At 42.8% G+C, this 24,116-nt stretch overlaps 1 protein-coding gene across 6 annotated transcripts in view; it reads left to right on the top strand.

The window, feature by feature from the left end:
* The window catches only part of Cd226 (CD226 molecule), an 83,337-nt gene that overhangs the window by 53,977 nt on the left and 5,244 nt on the right, over positions 1 to 24,116 (top strand). For 5 of the 6 annotated variants that reach the window (XM_047526810.1, XM_047526808.1, XM_047526807.1 and 2 more), the window contains exons 4-7: positions 2,132 to 2,479; positions 13,939 to 14,034; positions 18,498 to 18,597; positions 22,517 to 22,574. In XM_047526810.1, coding sequence (XP_047382766.1) covers positions 2,132 to 2,479; positions 13,939 to 14,034; positions 18,498 to 18,597; positions 22,517 to 22,574 — 602 coding nt within the window. The remainder of the gene's footprint in view (positions 1 to 2,131; positions 2,480 to 13,938; positions 14,035 to 18,497; positions 18,598 to 22,516; positions 22,575 to 24,116) is intronic. The other variant, XM_047526813.1, reaches the window with a different exon arrangement.

Genomic DNA, 24,116 nt, shown 5'->3' with positions numbered 1-24,116 from the left:
TTTAAGTTCTAGTGGGTCTGCACCTAAGTGGGCCTGGCTCCTTACCCAGAGCCTGTGCTGAAGCTCCTGCACCCTGCTCCATGGATCTGTGCTTTGTGAAAATGCAGATATTCCTAAGGAGGACCCCACTCCAAACCCGAGTCAACAGGTGTATGGGGCAGCTTCCTGGGAGCAGGTTGGTGAGAGAGAGGCTGAGGTTGGAAGAGGGAAGCATCCAGAAAGAAGAAGAAGAAAAGCCAGCTGGGAGAGAGAGCCCTGAGGTCAAACGACAAGTTCCCACCGAGGACTGATGGGCTGCTCCTTCCCGGGTCCCGCCTGGCTTGCACACGGCTGCCATTTCTCCTGTGTCCACGGCGTGCTAGTGTCTGACTTAGCCTTGTCTCTATGTCGCCCCTCATTTCTTCCATTTCTCACCTCCTTCTTTCCCCACCTAAATTTTCATTTCCCCTTTCCTTTCTTTCAGCTTTGATTTTCTTGTTATTTTTCCCATTTTTTTAAAAAATAAATTTTTCTCCCTCTCCTCCTTTTCCTTCCCCTTTCTTGTGTTGGTTTAAAACTTAGACGAAATGTTTTCGATGTGCTTGTCATGTGGGTAAAGTGTTAACGCTGGTGCACAGTTGCATGGTTACAGACTGAAAACCGGAGGGCTGCGGCTTCTCTTTACATTCTGACACCTGGAACCACTTGCTGAAGCTAACTTTCGGTGGGATTGAGCTACTATACACACAGTGCTCTAATTTAATAGAGATAGCAAATCTTATGGTAAGACTTTTTTCTCCAAAAGTGCTATCACATAGCTGCACCGTGGCGCATGCCTATGATCCCAGCTACTCCAGAGGCCGAGGCAGGAGGAACAGGGGAGACCCCGCCTCTTACTGTGCTATTTCCTTCTCTTCTTTTCCTTTTTTCTTCTTCCATCTGTCCTTCTTTTGTTGTTGTTACTGTTGCTCTTGCTGTAAGCCAGGCAGAGGCTTCTGGCCAGCGCTGTGACACAGAAGAATGACAGACGCCCTTCCACTCTGCATTTCCTCTGTTGCCCACGAGCTGGGACCTCAACACGGCTCAGACCTCCTTCTCCCCTGGAGTTGTCAGGTCAGAACCCTGTGTGGGCAGCCATAGCGCCATCAGAGGAAGGAAGGTGGTGACCGCTGACGGACAGATGCACCTGCTACTGCTCTGTGCTATCTTAATTCTGAGAAATAATCCCTGAAGTTTATTGTCTACATTAGGTTCACAAACTTCTTGGTCTCAGGACCCTTTTATACTCTTAAAAATTATTAAGTCACCCAAAGAGCATTTGCTCATATAGGCTCTATCTGTCCTACTTGCTGAGCACAGTTTCAAACACATGCCTGTTCAAGCGCACACCCACGAGCCCACAGAGCCTCTGGCGGAATCTGCTGTATACTTGGGAGAGATCATGAGTGAGGAGAGTCACTTACATCATAATATTACTTTGAAAATAAGTTTGACTTTGTAGATCTCCCAAAGGGACACAGGGACCCCATGGGGGACATAGAACACACCAGGACCTCCCGGTTTAGGTAATTCCTGAATACTAGTGCTGGAAACTTCAGAAAGGGTGTCAGGAGTCGGGAGAATATAAGGGAATTTCCTTGGTACCAGGAATTCACTCCACATGTATTCTCTACTGATGCACAAGCATGTATGTCTGAAAAGTGAGTTTATGTGTGTATTCAATGAAAATGATTTGGTACCTTTTTTTTATCACCACTAAAATTCTAGTCGGTGTGACTCTAATCTGGAAATTTGATACCCAAAGTCAGATTCTGAGTCACTGGCTCAGCATTATTGCAGGAGTGTTATCAAATTCAGATTCTTAATAAAATCACTACTGAGAAAAGTGCCAGGATTTGGTTATATTTCTCATTATCTGGTTAACCAAGAAACACTGCAAAACTATGTGTGAATGCTGAACCCCCTTTTCTCTCTACCAACCTTTAAGAAGTTCTTTCTCTTACAAAAATGCAATATAAAGATATCACTTACCACGGGTGAAACTCCATCAAGTAACATCACCGATCACTTTGACAGAACTTTCTGGGTGGCTTCCGGCTCTGAGTCCAACAGTGTGACCACCTAAGTCTAATTATCTGCTGCTTCTTTTCAGACAGTTTTGAGACAGCTGCGCCATTGAATTGCCACGTAGTCTCAGAATCTGGAAAAAACGTCACACTCACCTTTCAACTTCAGGCGGACTGGCCAGTGCAGCAAGTCACATGGGAAAAGATCCAGTCCCATCAGATAGACCTCCTCGCCTGCTGCAACTTGTCCCAAGGGAGGAGCTACACCTCCAAGTACCCGAGGCAAATACTGAGCAACTGCAGCCAGGACAGCAGGAGAAGCTCCATCCTCATCCTCAACACCACTGCCTCGGACTCAGGGCTGTACCGCTGCCGCTTCACGGCCCACTCCGGAGAAAACGAAACCTTCGTGGCAAAATTGACCATAATCGACGGTAAGTGGGCCACCAATGTTTTCCAGGGGCAAAAACAGAAAAAAGTCAACCATTGAGGGTCAGTCACTGCTGTTCTTGAGGTACCTGCGTTCATTTCATGAGATGCTACTGTTCAACAGCATTTTTAATGGTTGAATTCAGGCACGTTTACCACTATTATGTTCTAGGATTTAGGATTTCTTTATCTTGCTAATCCATTCAGCACAAAGTTTACAATAAAAACATTCTCTATTTTCTTATCTGCCACAATAAGAAATCAAAAAAAACAGCAAAAACACGGTATTACCAGCCCCTAGGTTTCAACCTCAAACTCCTGCCTCACCAAGTTCTATTAACATTTGTGATGCAGGTGACAAGGTGATATCATCCCTAGGTAACCCCAGGAGACACGAGACTGTGCTAGGTCATGTGTGAGTCAGGTGACTGGAGGCAAGAGGATCACGTGGCGGCTGCTCTGCCTGTTCAGAGCCTTGGTTTTTCTCAGTCGGCTTCAGACCTGGGCACAGAAGCAACTTGACCTTGAGGCTACTGAGCTGACCTTCAGGGCCTGCCTCTGAGTGGTCCCTTGCTTCCTTCCTTTGCTCTCTGCCAGTTCCTTCACCTTGGCTTGTGTTTAGACATTTGGAGCCAAGGCTTCCTAGGCTTTGGCTAAGCCTTTGGCCTCGCTGACACTGCGGACTGATAGTTCTTCCTGCCCTGGAATTGAAGAAGAAAAGGTTTTTAAGCCTCAGCCACTGCTACTGTTGGTACCCAGGCAAGGAGGACGTTTGGCAGAGGAGAGCAGACTTCCACGTGAGGTTACTCTGGAGCAGGCCCAGCTTCCTTTGCCCCTCTCGAGGATGGCAGGAGCCCAGTGTGAGATGCACGTTGGACTTAGAACTTGACATTGAAGAATGGGTGATAGAATATTCTGGGGAGGAAAAATGAGCAGAGTTTCCACATTTTAATGTTGACCCTATTTCTGCAGACATAGAAAATAGTTCTTACCTAAAAAAATCTTGCAGTACAGAAATAGTTTTTGAACCTGGCCAGAGAAAAAGAGTAAAAACAGATACTAACTTTTTCTTAGAGACCAAGGGAAGAAAATGTTCTGCTCAGAAAAAATATCAATCATTTAAAGACACATGGGAAATAAGGCCTTGTCCATTGTGCTGAAAAAGTAATTATAAACATCTTAGGTCACAAAGAAAATGAAGGTAAGAGATTTTGAGGAGTTATATAGTTATTTAACTTTTACTAATTAATAAACGTGTCTTAGATTTGTCCCAATATGACTAAGTGTCTTGCACAAAACTCTTTCTTTGTATGTAAATTATAAACAGTGTCAAAAATCTGCCAATGAAATGAAGCCGACAGTGTAATGGTGGGTACTGTCAGTGCCCATGAGTTTTGGACAGCTGCAGAATGGCTTTTCTGACAGTCGATTGACAGATTTAAAGAAGAACAACTGGACTTATATCCATTAGTAAAAAAGTATAATTGATGAAGATGACAGCTATTGACCGACCGAATGCTTTGGCTTAATTCCTTTTTCAATTATTATAAGTAAAGATTGAATCTAAAAAAAACCAGTCTGAGAGCAAAATAGATCATTTGTGTTTTGTCTGGTGCAATTTGATTATTTCAAGTCCTGAGGCTGTTGGGTCAAAAATCAATGCAGAGATTAAAGCAGAAAGGCAGGTATAAGATGTGGAACGGATTTAATTTATTTCAACCGTCAAGGGAAAGGTGATTGTGACACAGATTTTATAAAGTGCCATACATCCTTTTGTTAGTTCCCATCAACTTCTTTTATAGGACTTACTATTGAATCCAAAAGAGAGATTTTTAAGACTCAAATTCATACACACACACAGGCTTCTCCCCTGACTGGTGCTGGCCTGTGTTCATCATCAGACAAGAATCATCTAGTCAGGGGTCACCCAAGAGATTTTTGTATAATCCCCAACCAATAACTGTATAATTGCCAACCAATACACCATGTATCCAGGCCTTCCTGCGATTTACGCAGAGGAGGAAAATGGCAGAAGTGTGAAGAGACTCGGCTTTCACTTTCTTCACTGATTGAAATGAAATGCCAGCTCTTAGCAACTGTACTCAGGACCTGGCAAGTGTATGCAGTAGTTCCAGGTTGACCTTTCTGAACCCGAAACTTGACCAGAAGGGCCAGGAAGGGGAGAAAATGTGTGTTTACTGACACCCTACCAAAATTATTTTTGGTCTTTGATATCCTCCAGATTTTCATTAGTTATGGAAGAGGTATTTTCAGTACCTCCAAAAGAAATGATAGAGTCAGGCTATGATTGTTTAAATTGAGTTTATTAATGATAAAGAGATTGAGGAAAAAATAAATGAAATCAGCGCTCACTAAAAGTTCCTAGAGGAGACCAGTTTTGAATGAACTTGGGTTCACTAGTGATCAGCCTACTTGCATCCTTCTGTGATCTTCTTTCACCCGCGGGACCACTTGGCCACACCACCCCATGTCCAATAAGGTGTGTGGCGAGTGGAGCTCAGTCAGTCATGGAGAGAGAGGTGCACGGTGAGATGGGTGGTATGGGCAATGGCAATTAGATGAGCAAACTGGCCCAGGGCCTAAGCTCTGGTTTAACGTAGGATGAGGTAGGTCATGTTGACTTGGTGAAATTCTGGATTTGTGGAGTAGTCAAGGAGAGGCTTTGCTGGTTCCAGTGCAAAGATGGCAGAAGAGCTTCAAGGAAGATGGGGTTGTCTCTAAGTTTCGGAGTACAAGACTTTCACCTCTTTGGTTAGGTTTAATCCTAAGTATTTTATTTTATTTTTGTTATTATTGTGAAGGGGATTATTTTCTTCATTTCTTTTGTGAAGTATTAGTTGTCTACAGAAACATGATGGAGTTTTGTGTATTGATTTCATATCCTGCTACTTTCCTGAATCATTTACTAGTTCTAGCTAGTAAAATAACCAGTTTTCAGATGACATAATCACATCTGTCTACAGTCCTGTAGTGTGTGGTCTTCAGGACTGTAGACAGATGTGATTATGTCATCTGAAAACTGGTCATTTTACTTTTCCCTTTCCTACCCAAATGTGTTTTTCCCCATGTCTAATTGCGTGGCTAGCTAGGGATTCCAGGACTTCACTGAGTAGAAGGGCTGAGACGGGGCACTCTTGTTCCTGATCTTAGAGGAAAGGTTTTCAGTTTTTCACTGTTGAGTCCTTTCACATGTGGCCTTTATTATTTTGAGATAAGTTCCTTTTATACTTTAAGAGTTTTTATCATGAAAAGATATTAAATTTTGTCAAATGCTTTTTCTACTTCTATCAGGATGATCATGTGGCTTTTACATCATTTTGCAAATGTGGTATATTATATTGATTGATTTGCAGGCATAGAACTATTCTTTCATCCCCCAGGGATAATTCCCTCTTGATCATGGTGTATGAGCCTTTAAATGTGCCATTGAGTTCAGTTAGTTAGTATTTTGCTGAGGACTTCTTTATTTAAGTTCATTAGAGATATTGACTATAGTTTTCTTGTGGTATTTTCTGGTTTTGTTATCAGAGCAATGCTGTTCTCATAAGATGAATTTGAAAATGTTCTCTCTTCTACTTTTTGGAAAAGTTTTAGAAGAGTTGGTTTATTTCTACCTTGTGTGTCTGGTAGAATTCATCTGTGAAGCCATCTTGTCTTGGGATTGGTGATAGGCTGCAGGTCCTAGATCCACCTTAGCTGGGCACAAAAGTGGCCCAGACAGGGGAGAGGGATGTCACTAAAATGTCCCTCAGCTAGCTCTGCCACTCACCCAGTACCACTTTCTCCTTCTCCTAACCAGCCTGCTGTTTTTCATCACGTGTACCTTCTTTCCATGGAGTCTCAATCAGGTCTCACTGTCTTCATGTTTGTCTGTTAGCCCAAACTGCTTCCCTGTCTTTGAACCATTAAGCATCTTGAATTTCTCAAACATTTGTTAAGAACTGCCATCTCCAAGTGACTTAATTATTGCATCTACTTTTATGGTCCAGATCTTGAGGTCAGAGATTAGGATATCTGTAAGGTCGTCCAAGTGTCCTTCTAGCATGTGCTCATCAAGGGTTCCTGACTGATGATATGTTAATATTTCCACTGATTCTGGTAGGAACCATGTCCACCTTAACTTCAAGTTTCCTGTGCAGATTATTTTGAGATTTTTCCTCATCAACACTTAACATTAGATGTTTAGTGATTGCTTACCAAAGAAAAGGAAATCTCAGCAGATCAATTGCAATGTTTGTGGAGAAATTTGCATGATCTTTTACTTACGTATGTAACTTTCAAAAAGGTTATTTGCTCTTTAAACTTTCATTTTTCTTATTTTTAATTTTTTAACATAATGGTACATATTTGCTTATCCCCAGACTGGAGGATGAGATTTGAAAATTAAGATTGTAAGAGTATTCATTAGGAAATTGTGCTCTCACAGCCAAGGAAATCTTCCCACATGTTTCTTCAGTAGGTTTTGGGGTTGGCAAAGAAGTAACCCAGGGGGATCAGGCATTATAGATGATGCATCTTGGCTATCAATGGCTTGCTGAAGATTACTGAGTCTAAGACTCTGTCCTCTTGAGTTTAACTATGAGAATATTGAAGAAGAAATAAATTTCATTGATTTCTTTGGCCTTTAATTTCTGCTAAAACTTGACCAATTTGTTCCCCATTGATTTGAATTCTAGAACAGTTTCAGGTTATAGATAAGTTTATTTTTTATTTTTAGGATTTTGTTCATTCATATCCTTCTTTCCTATTCCTATGAATTTAGAATAGATATGGGGGATTGTTGAGCTAGTACACACTGGGCTGATGGACACATTCATTTCTATGATACTGTGTAATGAACTTCAGCCTTTTATAATCTTTTACCTACATGGAAAATAAAACGTCCCTGACAGTTAATTTATATGATAGGACCACACAACCAGAATCCCAGAGCAGCAGTGACACTACTTGTAATTTAGAATAGCCTCTACTAAAACAGATCAGCCACAATTTTCAGCCCAATTTGGTTTGCTTTTAAAATTCTGAACGATGACTGGGTATCCAGATGTGATATACTGTTTCCAACATCACAAGTGAGTTGATCCCTCAATCATGGCCTATTATTTCATTGTATCTTTCAGTTTCCTCTGCCCAAATCCGGATTTTTATAAGGCATTGCATTAAAAAAAATTGCAACTGGTCAGTTAATTTGCTTTATAAGTCCCACATATTGATTTTTTTTCCAATGCACAAAATCATAGAACATTTGTAGTCATTTTTTTATACATACCCTATTCATGAAGATGAATAAGATATTGAGTTGAATAATACTGACAAATTAATATCAGGGAGAAGGAATTTTTTTTTGATGGTGAGTACTGGGATATTTTATTTTATTTTATTTATTATTTTTTAAAATTTATTTTTATTGTAAACAAATGGGATACATGTTGTTTCTCTGTTTGTACATGGAGTAAAGGCATACCATTTGTGTAATCATACACTTACATAGGGTAATGGTGTTTGAGAGAGGAGGAAATTTTGAAAGGTTACACATTAAATTATTTAATAAGTAACACTGTTGAGTGTATATAGTAGGAATACTCTAAGAATTGCTATTCTATAAGTGGGCTTTTTCTTCAGATTGAATTTCCATCTGTTTGCATGATGTTTTCTTCTCCCTTGTAAGTTCATACAGGTAGAGATTCAAATTTAGACAAACATACTGATTTTCTTTCCCCTTAATATCTGTGCATGGCCACATTTATTCAAGAGACCTCCAACTGCAAAATAACCATTTATACTTTTTTGGTCATGCCTGGAATTTTCATTCTAAAAACCCCAGGAAATTGTTAATAGCCTGTGATTGTCCCTCAGAGTTGGTTTTTTTTTTTTTTTGTTTGTTTGTTTTACAAACTGAACATGGATGAATATGTGAGGTTTTCTCCAAAGGCAAGTAGAAAATTGCTTAACATTTTTAGAAATTAGTTCTTCATATAAGATTATTGGCACTTTCATCTTACCAGAAATTTTAGTTGTATGTATTCTATTTCATTTAATGAGTTGAAGACTTCTAACTTCATCTGAAGCATTTCAAACACCCTGACATGATCCTGACAAATATTCAAAGGCAACATAATGGTTTTGAGGAGGACTATGTTATTTAAAAGATAAGACCATGAAGAATAAGCATGGCTCTGTCATTCTTAGAGTTATGTCTTTTAACCTCAATTTGTATCTTTTTAAGTTATAATTAACTCTGAAATGATTCAGTGATTCCTAAAGGTGTTTACTCAACAGAAAATATATTTTCCTTTATAACTTTTATAAAATATCTATTTCGCTATCTTCATTGGCCACTCTTAAATTTATTTCCAGAATAAATTCAGTGCACTTCACTATTTTTTGGAACTCTGAAGTAGCCATGGTGCTCAGTGTTTTAGCTATAACAGAGACTTTTATTTTAAACTCAAAAGAAGAGATTATTCCTTTCAAAAGTACCACGCTGAAATGTTATTGTTCTCCCTGGGTTGGTGGAAAAGTAAAATGGCTTTAGCATTATTAATAGTGAGAAAAATGAACAAATACCTTGTCATCATTACAATGGGTATGAGCAAGGGAAGAGCAGATGTGGAGTCGACAAGACCACATTAGCAAAGGATGCTCAGGTACCTTACGCGCCCATGCCCCCAAATCTGGGCTGCAGGAAGGAAGTTTGCACATGTAGCAAAAGGCAGGTTCAGAAAGGGTAGGTGCTCTGATGTTACTGTGCCTTCAGTTTTTTCTGTCTCATTTGGAGTGATCAGTCTTCAGTCTTCATTTATGTATGTGTGTGTGTGTGTGCATGTGTGTGTGTGCACATGCACATGTGTATGAATTAATAAATCTGTGAACATTCGTTAGAAGGAGCAACAGATTCATTATTCAACCTGCTCTGGAAACAGTCAATAAACAGGTGATTGTATGGGTAATTGTACACCCATACTGAACACATGCATATATGCCAAATCTCAAATACTTTCATCGTTTCATTTTGCTTTTAGGTTGACTATTTTTTTGTCTTCCTAATCCAATAAAGGAAGGTATCATTTTCAAAAATCTCATGCAATTTCTTTTAAATCATTGACTCTTTTAAAAGGTGAAAGATCAAATGGACAACTGAACTCTAGTGTTTAAAGCTTCAGATCTTGAAGTCATTACCAGACATCTTGATTCTTATTTCCAGGTATTGGTTTGTATACACTTTTTTAAACACTTGGTGAAACTTTTTTTTTCATACAACTGCTTAGAGCTGGATAGAACCTAGAACATTTGGAGATAAATGTTCAGTCCAAGGCTTTCTGTGTATTTCATGTTCTGCAAATATCTGCATGACATTTGTAACCCACTTACACACAGGTGTTTATGAATGGCAGAGCTACAGTTTGGATCCCCAAAGGCCCATATTAACAGCTTGGTCCCTGGGTTAGTGGTATTTGGAGGTGGTGGCACCTTTCCCAGGTGGCCCTGTGGGAGGTCATTAGATTGTCAGGGGTGTGCTACTGCGGACAGTGGGATCCGGTCCCCTTCTTTCTCTCCCTTACTCCCTGTTCACACAGTGAGCAGTTCTGTTCCACCAGGCACTCCCCTCGCTGATGTGCTCCCCCCAGAAGCCCCAAAGCAATGGGGTCACTTGATCATGGACTAGAACATCCAAAACTGTAAATCAAAACAAACTTTTCCTCCTCCCAAGTTGGCGATCTCACGTATTTGTCATAGTGAGGGAAAGGTCACTAACAGCCCTATGGTTTGAATTTTGAGGTTTCTAAGGACACCTCAGAACAGTTCTAACTAGTAGTTCTAGGAATTGTCATGGGGCTTTGTCGTGGCCACTGTTTGATGAACATGCATGTTGTGCTTCTCTGTGTTCTTGTTGCTCTTCTAAGAGTTTGTGCATAATTGCTCCTCGACCTGTCTCTCTCAACGACTCTGTTCTCTCCATGTTTTACAGATGAGGAGGTGAGGGTTGGGGAGTTCAGGCAGCGGATCCACCCTTACCGGCCAGGGGGTGAGGGGCTGGGATTCGGAGCTGGCAGACTGGCTGGGTTCTAGTCCTTACCCACAGCTCTGTACTTCTGCTCAAAGCAGAAGAAATCTGTCACCGTCAGCAGCTGGTTCCCAGGGGGTCACAGGGCCTCCGTCTTCCTTCAGGAGGTCTGTGCACAGGTCCAAGCTGGGCCAACATACAGAGCAAGTGCAGATCCAGGAACGGAGCTCCATCGCCCTCCGTTTTCCTCCAGCGCAGGTGCTTCAGCTGGCCCCGGTCCTCGGCCTCAGGCTCAGGTGCTGTGTGGTGAGCTCTTCTCAGCTCCTGTTGTCCTTTTTTTCAGGGGCTCATGCGTGTCAGGGAGTTGGTCACATAAGGCAGGCTCTCCCCATGGTCTACATGTGACTCACAGGGCTGGGGTCCAGGGAGCAGGTGCTGGCTGCTGAGGAAGTCCGGTCCATGCCCAGGACGGATTAAGCAATTCTGTGGTTAAAATGTGTGCCCCAGCATTCAGATGCTGGAAACCCAATCCCAGTTGACAGTGGGACCTGTAAGAGACCAGGGAGGGAGGCCAGGAGGGCTCTGTCTTCATCCATGGATTAGTGCCCTTATGGTGGAGTGGAGTTATCATGGAGCGTGTTCCTGAGAGAGGGACGGTTCACCCCTTCCTCCTCTCTCACTCTTGCACTTTCTCGCCCTTCCACCATCCACGGGAGGAGGCCCTGGCCAGGCACCTACCACACTGGTCTTGGACTTCAAGAACCATGAACCAGATAAATTTCCATTCCTTATAGATTTCTCAGTGGGTGGCATTCTGTTGCCATAACATAAAAGGGACTGCAACAGGGAACTTTAGGAGCAGCATCTGGGCATCAGGATAATGATGTGGTGAACTCTCAGTTCTCACATGACTTCTGGGCATTGCAAAGCACCCGTGCCCCAGAGACCTTCACCAGAGCCCCCACTAGACTCTTCTGAATGGAAAAGCCTGCTCCCTTGAGCAAATGCCCAGGAATCTGCTACAAGTTCCCACCCACGCCCCTCCTTCCCTCTTAAGCTCCTCTTTCCTTCTTTCCTTAAATCTCGCTCTTGTCTTGCTCTTGTGCAGTAGATCTTAATGACTTAATGGCTTCTGGAACCAGAGCTGGAGTCTGCGGCAATGGAAACACTGGTTCTTCTACCTTCAGGGATAGTGAAGGCTTTAGTGTAAAACCTTCCAAAACAAACCAGAACTTACTTCCTATAATAACATATTCTGACCACTTGTATTCTCTCACATTTGTATAACTTCATATTCTACGGCTAAATGCATAAGTAGTATGGTATGCCTATTGCAACTTGCAGATGGCAGGCAGTTCATCTTGATTTCCTCAGAACATTTGAAAATATCCTATTGTATCCTTGAGGATAGGCATAATAGTAACATTGTAGAACCAGAGTTATACCTGGTTAAACAACAGGAATATTAACAATATACTGGGGAAATAGAAACAAAGTCTCCTCTTACAAAGGTAGGGAAACTGTTCCACAAAAGGTAGAAGGGAAAGAAAACAATTTTATTATTGAATAAACATTGAACCAGAATGTTATCCCAGAAAATCTACTAAGAGGTTACAGAGACAGAAAGCAATCTCACCATTTTACATAGGCAAGCAGATAGAGCCCACTGCATGAATGTCCCAAAAGGTAAGCAGGCTTCAGGAAAGGGACTTGAGGGCACCATTTTGTCACACATAGCTCATCCTGGGTTCACCTGGCAGTGGGCGTAGCCACCTGTGTTAGCTGAATGACTTTACCCTCAAGGAATCCAAGCATCTCATGTCCTCCTGACTGGGTGGTTCCCACTTGTGGGTGGAGCCTGTGGAAGCCAGTCTCCCTCCCTCCCACAGAGCCTGGGATGAGTCCGTTTCACAGGGATGGCTCCCAGGTCCTTGAGAAAGATACCTCTCCATCACAAAGTTAGCAAGGAGCTTCCTGGGCTTCTAAAAACATTTACATGATTTTCAAAGAGTTGAAGAGACCAAAACAGATCGTAAGTTTTCTAAAGTTAATGCTCTAGGAAAGGGGTGAGTGGAGAAGTCAGCAGGGGGACAGGGGTCAGCTGCCAGAACCCTCTGGAAGCTGCTTTAGAGTGCAGCAGTGTTCCCCAAAGCCAGATCTGTGGCCTCCTACTGTGGAATGTTGTGGAGTGCTTGCTGAAAGACTCAGATTCCTGGGCCTTATCTCCAAGTCTGCAGATGAGAGTGATATAAGCCAGGCTCCACATGATTATCAACCCTTTACACTGAGTCTTGACCTGAGTGGGAAACTTGTCAAATCTATTCCTGGGTACTTTTGTTTTTAGTGTTCTAGTGTGCAATTATCTGAACATGTCTTGACAAAATCAGGAATTAGAAATTAGACAAACACATAAAAAGTGAAAATGGCATAGATGTGACCCGTCCTGTGCTTGGTCAACCATGGTAGAAATACCTCATGTGGAAACTCTTACCTTTGGCTCAAAATGTCCCTCAGTCCTGATCAGGATTATTTACCCTTGGGAATCATAACTTAACAGTAAAAACTCAGAAAATTGGCAAAGAAAGAAATCCTCAGTTTAGTAAGGTAAAGGAGAATGCTATCCAATTATTTCATATTACTCCTATAAAAAAGGCATATGTATCATACGTATCAATTTGTTTATATATAAAATTTTATTTATATAAACTGTATTATAAGTAACATACATGTAATAATGTATATGTTCTTACAATACTATGATGAAAGTGTTGCTTTAAGAAGAGTCATTGGTGTCAAGACACAACGAAAACATGACTTCTCAGTTGGGTTTGGGTCCTTGAGACTCTCCCTAGAGGATCTGAAATTTTCTAGGAAGACTCACAGCACTCAGCCTAGAGTTGCAAGGGTGGATTTCAGCAAGAGGATCCAAAGTTGGTGAAGGGGAAATATGCACAGGGCAAAATGGGAAGGATCCACTGATATCCCAGAAAAAAAGCAGGTGTTTGACCCAAGTCACACTGACGTATAGACAGTTCACACACAACGAACTCTATCAGTTCAGCAGTGGTGGAGGGCACAACTAAGCCATGTTCTCACAGGCCAGCCAAGAAGCAGCCTTGAAAACAGGCTCTTCTGGGAACTGCACTCTGGGGCTGCTTCCGTCAGTCTTCTCTGGGTGCTAACTCACTAATGAAATGGGCAGGACAGGGCCAGTTTTTGATGCACTGCCCTACGATGCGTTTGAGAACTGTGTGTTTACAAGCAATGGGCGAGTGTGCAGAGAGTATAACATCAGACTAAGACGTACTCGGGCAAGAAGATGAGACGTCTAGTACAACAGAGTCAGCCTTGAAATTTATCTCAGTAAGAGTCCAAAATCAAAGGTGTTCGCTGTGCCCTTGTCCATGTGCTGACTTCAGTACCCTTGCCATATGCCAGTCACCACGGAGCGATACACCTCAGGGAAACGCACGGTGACGCGGATGGAGCCAGAGAAGATCACTAGTGCAGTCCTGCTGCCTTGTGCAGGTACAGGTAAGGCTGTTTCGTCTTGTACACTTTTCAGTGGGGAGAGTTCCAAAGTGCTTGAGCCACTTGAAAAACCATTTTACACCAAGAGAGGCAAACTGTTAACAGAAATTATACTTAGATTGGAAACCTGCTTCCTTTGGGCTGTTCAGTAATTATAGCATGATTATTTAAAACCTGTTCCTTATGTTAAAAATCTGATAATATTTTTATTCTGAGGAAAAGTATTTGTTATTTACTGAGAAGAAAGATTGGAGGTTGATGTCATGATTTCTGAAAATCATTTATTCCCTAGAACCTTCTTGCTATAAAACAGGGAAAGGTTTCTGAAATACAAAGAGCATAAAACTGATTTATGCAAAGACAGGTGACCTTTGAAAACTTGGAACGTGAGCATGCCAGTATCCATCTGATGCGCATTTCATTTTTGATGCAACAAACTCTGGGCTGCCATTATTTCCAGTGCTTCTCTAGTGCTACAGCTGTTTTACGCATGTTGATTGACACTGGCTCTGTCATCCTTCCGTCCGTGACTACTTCAACATGACATCTCAACACAAAACATATGAAATTTGTATATGTAATCTACTATCAATAGCTTATATTATATGTTGCTTAAAATATTTAGAGGGCGTCTTTGTGTTTTAATTTAGTTCCATAGTGACCCCTGGGTTTGATTTTTATGGTCATCTTACAATTGCCAAGATTAAGCAAGAGATTAAATGTCCTTCATGAGATCTTCCAAGGAAAGAATTAGAAGACAGGACAAGGCCCCTCAGCTCTCTCCTCCACGTCTGTGTTTCCAGTCAACCAGTCTAACGGGAAACAATCTTGGATAGTTTCCTGTGTCATCTGGAGAGTCAGGCTGAGAGCGAACCACTCCTGCTGAGCGTCAGCCCCCACCTCTCCACCCGAGGCACTCGCGGCCGTGTGCGTTCCATCTGGACAGACAACGAGAACCAACATTTCTTTCTCTTCTTAATGAGGCAAGGAAAGAGTAGTTGTAACTGATATTGGCCAGGATTTATCAGGGCTGCTTAGAAGGTTGGAATGCATGAGTTCTTTCTGGCTTGTTTTCTGGTCCGGTTCTTTAGGTCATCCGTTTCTTGGTGTCTTCCCTCCTAACCCCACTCCGTCTCTAATAAAGGACAAACCTCAGGCCTTAAGGCTGCTTCGCCTGCCTGGCTCTGCAGGAAGGGCCTGGCAGCATTTCTATCATGAACTGTTTCTAAAGGTTTATAACTCAGCCATAAATCCTTGTCACCAGCAGAAACTTAGCCTGGAGGGTCACAGGCCTGGAGTAAATTATTCATTTATAAATTTCACTGACTTGCTTTAAATTGTTTTAACTGTATTTATCTTTTGTGATGGGAGGAGAAATAATGGATTCATGGTTCAAGACACTTTTGTCCTCCTATGAATCAACCAGCGTTGGGATGTAAGTGAAAAAGTCAGCAAAAAAGTGACCACTGAAACAGACAATGATTCTCCTTTCTTCAGAGAAGGGCTGGAGGGCCAACATTATTCAACCAAAGCTCTGTCAGCAGAACTTGGGGGAAGTGAACGCCATCAACTATTGATTGACTTCCCGAAGCATCCCTTCCCATTGGCCTTTCCTTCTTCTACACGGGGACCAGCAGGCTCCATGGTCACCCAAGTCTGATGCTGTATCTGGCCAGACAGGGTAGGTGAGGGCAGGGGAGGAAGCTGGACAGTCCATGGGCAACCCTGAGTGGCTGAATCTGCACCTCTCTTCCATGGTTTTACACTTATTTCCTAAGGAAAATACCAGTTACAAGACAATTTTTAAGTTGCATAAGACTTTTCAAAATAATATAAGTTCCAGTCTTTATCGGTACTACCAGCTACATAGTACACCTTGAAATCGCATGCATGTAAATACCAAATAAATACATGACCAGACTCCAGTGGTCAGACTTTGTTGGAAGCAGTTAAAAATAGGGAACATATTTCAAATCGTAGCATTTGAAATTTGGATTTGTAACTAACCAGTTGTGACACACTTTCAAATGGATTCTACTTCTGAATCCATATAACTTTGAGCTTAATTAAAAACATTGCCCGCATTCTTAAGAATTCTGTCTACTTTGGAGGAGTTCTACATCCTACTCCTATTAAATACAGCCACCAAAATTTGGTAAAATGTTCTGTTTTACACACATGCAGACCCTTACAATTTTGTACTGATTTTTCCTGATTAAAAAAGCAAGATATCTTTTAGAAAAATTTGAAAATACCAAAAAGCCTAAAAAAATTGCTTTAAAATTTTAAAAGTAAATGATTGTCAAAGATTAAATATAGTTAAGGTGTAGAATATAATGGTTTTCTATATGTAAGTTTTGTGTAATGATCACCATAAGTGAGTTAGCATGACCCTTACCACCCAGCTTACTTATTTATCTTATCACTGAACGTTTGTACCCTCTGACTAACATTTCCACCCTCTCTGCTCCTGTTTTTGACAATTTTAGATGACACTACAGGCAAGACCATGTGGCATTTGTCTTTCTATGTCTGGCTTATTTCGCTTAATATAATGACCTATAGGTTCTTATATGTTGCCACAAGTCTCAGGATTTTATTGTCAAAAAATACAAATAACCCAAATGAAACAAACAAACAAACAAACAAACAAAAAACGAACAAACAAAAAAAACGGGCACTAGACCTGAAAAAACATTGCCAAAGAAGACCTAAAACTGGCGATTAGGTATATGAAAAAATGGTCAACATCACTAGTCAGCAGGGAAATGCAAAACAAAGCCACCTTGAGATAGATACCACCTCAGCCTGTTAGGACAGCTGCTATTAACAAGACAAGAGGCAATCAGTGTTGGTGAGAGTGTGGGAGAAAAAGAAGCCATCTACCTTGGTGGAAATTTAAATTGCATACCATGATGGAACATGGTAGGGAGGTGCTTCAAGAAATTAAAAATAGGACTACCATATGACCAGAGCATCCCTCTGTTGGGTGTGTCCACAAAGGAACACAATCAGAATCCTGAAGAGACATCTATACCCCACGTACATGCAGCATGATTCACGATAGCAGTAGAGACAGCCTACGTGTCCATCGGCAGACAAGTGGATGAAGGACACGTGTTTATATGCACAACTGAGTGACAGTCAACTGTGTAAAAGAAGGAAATCCTGTCCTTTGCAACAACACTGATTGACCTAGAGGATATATGCTCGGTGACGTGAGCCAGACACAGAAAGAAAATACTGAATGATCCATCTTATTTACATGTAGAATCTAGGTTAACTTTAAAAACTAAAAATGTTTATCATTTGTCATTTCTTTTTGTAGTAAAGCTCCTAAAAGACTGAGTGGGTATAGATGGTGAGTTCTTGTCATGGGAAAACCTTTAGGTACATAGTGTTTTAGGAGGGAAGAGTAACCTGAGGACAGTATGGGGGGAAGCATGATTTTCCACTTGCACTTGGATCCAGATGCCAGCATTGCACCCTCAGTCTCCAGAGGGAGGGAAACTGTCCTGTCCTGCAGCCTGTGCCCTTCCTGTGTGCAAGATGGGCAAATCTACGGTCCCAAAGAAAGAGACAATGAGGAGAACTGGTCAGTTCGCTTCAGACCCATTCCTGCCAGCCACGGGGACTGATGGGTTTCTTTTCGGGGCAGGTGCCCCACAGGTGTTCTGTGGGTGGCGATGGGTGGTGTGTGCTGGGGCCAGAAGGACCGAGCAGGAGGCTGAAATGGCCTTTGACCCCTGTGGGCTCATGCTCCAGAGGTGACGTTACCCTAGGATTTATTAGTTCATCGTTCTTTGGAACGTCAGCTCATTAGGGTCCTACCACAGTTCCGTGGTGTCATCAGAACCGAGTCATTGCTACCACTGGACAGAAGAGAGAACCCCAGGCAGGGAAGGTAAAGCCTCTGCTGGAGGCCATCAGCTTCACAGTGGAAGACCCAGGGTGAGCGCCCCCCCACCCCGGTACCACTGTAAACTTCTGGAAGAGGCTGAGTTGGAGTGACCTACTTCTATCAACTCAAATTTAGTAGAAAATATTTTTAAACAAAAGTCTATGGGTTAACATTAAAGTTACAAACTGTTGTGCGTTGGGTGTAATGAACACGTCAAACATATAGACTGGTCTCCCTTAGGAGGCTATTCCAGTAGCTGTTTTCTTCTACACAAGATTTTGTGCAAGCGATTGGGAGCCTATTGGGATGTGTGTTCCTTAGACACTTTTTATAATGGCATGAATCCAGCTTAATCAAGGAACAAGTACAAACCCGTGAGGAGTCAGAAATATTAAGGAGGCTCTGAAGGAAGTCATCTTCTCCCCTTGGTCAGCCTATTTTCATGTATTCCTTGTTCTTAATATTCTATCGTGATTAATATGCCCTTTCTTCACTTTCCAACCTTCCTTTTGTGGCATTAGTTGGATTCCTAATTTCTACTGCATTTTTTTTTTTTTTCTCCTAGGTAAAACAGATAACCAATATAGCCTCTTTGTGGCTGGAGGGACAGTTCTGTTGTTGTTTGTTGTGGTCATTGTCGCCATCTTCGTCATTTCTTGTAACAGGTGAGTAGAACAACCTACCTGATCTTGTTTGCCCTGAGTCTCGTGAATGTTACAGGTGCTCTATTAAGAACCCAACAACTTGCCGAGCCGCCTCAGTATCCACAGGTACTTCTGGGAATGTGTTCTTCCTCAAGGGCGGAGACGTTGACAGGAGAAGCCAAAGCTAGAGTGGTTCATTTGGGGGTCGGTGGTGTGGGCATGCTGCTGCTCTGCCGCCCGCCCTCTCTCCCCTCCTCCAAGGAAAGAGCCGCCAGCCAGGGCGTGGGTGTGTGCAGGCGTGTAGATGTGTAAGTAAGAGAGGATAAAGCCTTAATTTGTGCGTTCATCAGATACTTATTGTGCAAAGTGGGGAACAAGATGTAATGAAGGGGCGGTTCTAATAGGCTAACGACATAATAGAGAGTGGTCGCATACTTTCTGAAAAGCGATCTAGATGCTACTCTGAAGAATCACTGAGGGAGAAGGAGCTGGAGGCTCACTGTGGGGAGAGTGGCAGCCGTCCAGGCTCCTGGCAGCTTCCTGCTGCTCCGGGTGTGGCACGGGGATTTTCCTGGATGGCCCTTCCTTCTCCTCCTGACTCTCCAGGTCCACTGGCCTTGCACTGGTTGCACTTCATAGCTAGGATCACACTGGATTGGACTTATTCCTTATAGGGTGGTCCAGTTAAAGTGGCATCTCGTTGAGGGGGAAGGGTCCGTGCTTTGCCTGCCTGTGTCTTGATAGCACAGATATGTTTGTTAGGTAAGTGATCATATCCATCTCCACTCCTCCCTGCTTGATGTGCAGCTTGATAGCAGGATTCCCAGGAGGTTCCGCATCTCCTCTGCTATCCTTGACCTCTGCCTCTTCCTGCTGGCCCCTGATGATAGCGACCCTCTCCAGTTTGCCCTCCTGTTCTCAGACACAGCCTCTCTCTAAACCATTGGGATTTCCTACTTCCTCTTTTGTCCTCCTCCTGATTAACCCCTTATTACCTTCCCACTGCCACCAGGGTAGCCCTACACTCATTAACCCTGTCACTGAAGGTGCCCTGCTCTCTGACTGCAACTTAATTTTCATTCGTAGTTTCCCCCTTATTTACTTACTCTAAAACTGACAAATCTTGTTAAAACCACATTTATTCTTTGAGCTCACCCACTCTCTTTCATTTGGTATACTCCCCAAATGCAGTTTCCCTGTATTTGGCCTTAATCCTGTGCATCATAACAGGCAAGACCCCTGTCCCCGCTGTGAGGTCTGTCCCTGCAATAGACACAGCGTCACCATCTAGAATCATCTTGTACTCCCACCTGCCTCTCCTCGCATCCCGCTTTGTGCTTTAATTGTTTTTGCGTGTGTCTTCCCTACGCAGTATTCATAACGGTGGGGATTGTGTTTTGTTTATTTTTTTAGTGTTTTAAAGCACGTAGCAACTAATCTGTCCAAGCAGTGGCTGTCCAGTAATCATCTGCCTAATTTGACAGAATCAGGGACAGTCATTTCACCTTTCTCCGCATCATGGCTGCCCTCAGGTCTTTCCCTGGCCAGAAATTAGCTGATGGAGGCAAGGGCCCCGGGGTTGGTGTCCTATAGGATTTGTCTGCTGCCTCACCTTGGTTTGTGAAAAACAGAGAGGGCAGAGGGAGTGTGTGGGGACAGGTGGCACCACTGAGAGTGAGGGACAGATGGACATATGGAGGGTCACAGATGTAGGACAAGATGGACTTTGCTTCATGGAAACACCTTGCTTTCGCCTGAATAGCTACACTGAACTGCAGAGGACATTGTCCCTCTTGGTTAACAGCGATGGGAAGTTTGGTGACTCGAATGCATTATCAAGGGTGAACACCACAAAGGAAAGAGCACTGTTCTTCCTGCCTTCTCTAGTCTCCATTTGTGGCTGTTACTTTGGATGGAAATGTTTTGAAACATGACCCAAGGGTTCCAGCAATGTCCCTTGAACCCTGTCTGACCAACCATTTGAAAAAAATCCCTCACTTCAGATGTGCTGCCTTGGACCGCAGCCAAGACAAAGTCTGACTTCAGCGGGCATGCCCAGTCACCTGTCCCAGGGGCATTGTAAACAGCTCCTCTGCTCCGGGTTTGTAGGGATCAGAGCAGGAACAGTAAGAAAAGGAGCACACGGGTGCACAGCACCAGTGAACACCAGGAGAGCCAGCATGTGATCTGTGGACGGCACCTGCGTCCCCGGGAAGAGCTCAGAGACTTAGAAAAACATTAGACCCTTACCTGCAGATCGCTGTCGGTGCTGATGTTCATGATGACCTGGCTTTTGGTTTTCCTGGTACTTTCCTGGTTTTAACATTTCACCCCAAGGAGATTCCCTAGTCCCAGGCAAAGGGGAACAGCTGGTCAACTTAGATCAAATGGTGATGTTTACTGCCTTTATTTCACAGACAAGAGGACCTATCTTTTGAGATGCAAAACACTCAGCCACTCAATAGCAGCGTGCAAGTTACACAGAGTCTGACTAAGCCCCACTTCTTCATTCATCATGGTGTGTCCTCCAGGCTTATTTAAACACACGAATGCAGAGATCCAGCTGGGAAAGTTAGCTGTACATTATGGGACAGTCTTGTGCACCATGGTTTAATTAAAGATCAAAGGTCACAGACCTTGGTTTTCTCATCTGTAAACAGAAGGTAATATTAGCAGCCATATCATAGATTCCTCTGGGGAATAAATCATGTAATGTATATAAAACACTTAGAAATGAACTTTGCACATAGTAAATTTATATGTAGAATAAATAAATCAAAAAATAATTGGTATAAATAAGGATACTAGGTAAATTATGTAGAATAAGTAAATCAAAAATGATGGGTATAAATAAGGATACTAGGTAGATTATGTAGAATAAGTAAATAAAAATGATTGGTATAAATAAGGATACTAGGTAGACTAGTGCTCACAGGATAAGGTAAGAAGGCCAGCATGATAGACTAGAAGAGATCATAGAATCACTGTTCACCACTGAACCACCTCCCTTGAAGAGTGATTAGCTTGATTTCAGGATTTTTATTAAGGAATTGCAATCTCATCTTAAAACACACACACACACACCCTAGGTTTTTGCACGGAGTCCACCTCTTCCATTGTTCAACAGAGGTCCTCGCTCTGGGGAGATGGAAGAGAGGGAGAATCTCCCGGATGACTCTCTTCACACCTGGATGTGTTATTTCCTCTTGGTTCAACTCCAGTCGCCTCTCCCTTCTCTCGTGTCTGCTCTTCTGAGATTTCTCCAGAAGTCGGGTTTCAGAAGCGCCATCAGAACTGCAGAGAGTTTGTGGAGCAGCGTGGTTGCGGACAGTCACTGACCACATCAAAGTGCCCCTGAAAGCAGGGTTGCCTGAGGATCAGGCGGGAGGGCTGATGCTGCCTCTACCCTGCCACGTGGCTCCGGGCAAGTCCCTCGCCCGCTCTGCACCTTGGCTGCCTAACCTGTTAGGTCTAGAGTTCTGATGAAATCTAAATCAAGTAATCCATATAGGTTATTTAAAATAACACCTGGGAGAGTTTCTAACACTGAGCTCTGTTATCATGGTCACCTAAGAAACTTCACTGTCGGCATTCAAACAAGGTTTGATGGTAAAAATCTCTAAGCCCTAGATTCTGTGGAGAAGGCTGTAGGCCATTCTGTGATAACCACCACGGATGGTGCCTGTGAATCACTGAGAGGGATGACCAGCGCACGCTGCTGGACAGCCACGGAGCTGTGCACGCCCTCCAGGGCGTGTGGGAGAAGTGGGCAGAGTGAGCTCTGGTCACTAGAATGCTGAGAAAATACGTGGGAGCGACTGTGGCTCATCACTGTCACATACTCGGAGGTCACGTGGGCTGGGGAGCGGCTGAGGTGTGCAGTAGTGGATGACGCCATGCTCACCTGCCGCGTCCTGACGTTCCCTGTTGACTGTTTTAGAAGGAGGAGGAGACAGAAAGGCATCCCATTCAAAGAATCCTGGGACACAAAGAGTAAGGTGAGTTCGCCTGGAACTGCCATTCTTCCCCCTTTTGTGCTTCATAAATGTCTTGTAAAAGCAGCCTATTTTGCAGTTATGGATCTTTTTGTTTTCCTTTCAATAACCTGGCAATGCAGTTGCTTATAATCCGAGTATCAGTCATTTGAGGAAATAGTCATTCTCTGTACTACTCTAATATCTCTAATACTACTCTTAATACCTTTTGATACTAAGGTGTCAAAATATATATCAATATAAATAAAGGAGCAATTACACTGACATAGTGAGAATCAACCCTGTGCATTACCGAAATCCACACTAGTTTTCTAGGACTCCCATTACCAAGTACACAAACTGGATAGTTCAAAACAGCACACATTTGTTCTCTCATGATTCTGGAAGTCCAGAAAGAGGTGTGAGAAGTCTGGCTCCTTCCTGGGGTGAGACCATTCCAAACTTTCTTCCCAGCAGCTTCTGGTGGTTGCCTGCAATCTCTGGCTGGCTGTGGCTTGTAGACACATGGATTGTGCCTCTGTCCTCACCTGGTGTCTCTCCCGTGTGTGTCTATGCCTCTCCTCTTCTAAAGACACCAGTCACCTTGAAGTAAGGGCCAGCCTCCTACCGCAGTGCATCCTGATGTTCGCCTCACTAATTCTATCTGCAAGGATCTTATTTCCAAAGAAGGTCATGTAAAGAGGTTCTAGGGAGGATGTGAGTTTTAGGGGGCCCCTGTTCAACCCAGTAAAGAGCATAACATTTTTTGATGTCATAAAGTTTTTGTGACGTTTAAGTTAAGCTAAACTATATTCAAGGCTCAGAAGCACAGCACGCACATTAAAGGACATAATACAGGATATTTATTACTATTACTACCTTTTAACTAATTATGAATTAATGAATGCTCACATTATATTATAAACCTAAGGAACTTTCTTATGGGTTGCAGGAGTCTGAAGAACTATAAAATTTTCAATCTCACTCTATTTCGCTCCTGCCCATATTGTTTATTTAAGGTAATAGAACTTCCAAACCTGCAGGTAGAGGGATGCTTAATTTCATGTTCATTGCCTCCAGTGTATGCCAGACATTGGTCTTTTGTGCACACGTTTTTCTGCTTGTTAAAATTCACAATCAAATGCTGCAGATTGGATGCTTGTGTTAGGATTTCACGCGAAGTGTGAGGGTCTGAGGAAGTGGGGCCTTCAGAGATTATTCAGGGATGGAATTGGTGCCCTTATAAGAAGAGCTGCGAGAGTTTGCTTCCTCTCATTGCCTTCTGCACGAAATGCCTGGACACAGGAGAAGATGGACACCCACAGATCAAGAAGTCAGTCCTCGCCACACAGCTCCTGGACTTCACGGCTCCAGAACTGTGAGAAATAAATGCTTCTTGTTTCAGCCAGTGAGTCTGTGCTGTTCTATTACAGCTTGCCTGAGTTGACCGAGGCAAACATTTTCTCAAGTGCTTTCCAAAATGGCATCAATTTCTTTTTGCTTTAATTATTTGCATTTGAATTCTGCATGGCTAAAAAGTCAAGTACTAAAAAGTGTCTGACAACC

Source organism: Sciurus carolinensis, chromosome 15 (genome assembly GCF_902686445.1).
Source record: "Sciurus carolinensis chromosome 15, mSciCar1.2, whole genome shotgun sequence".
NCBI lineage: Eukaryota > Metazoa > Chordata > Mammalia > Rodentia > Sciuridae > Sciurus > Sciurus carolinensis.
Note: the sequence above shows the minus strand (reverse complement) of the source record. Positions and strands in the feature narration are given on the sequence as shown.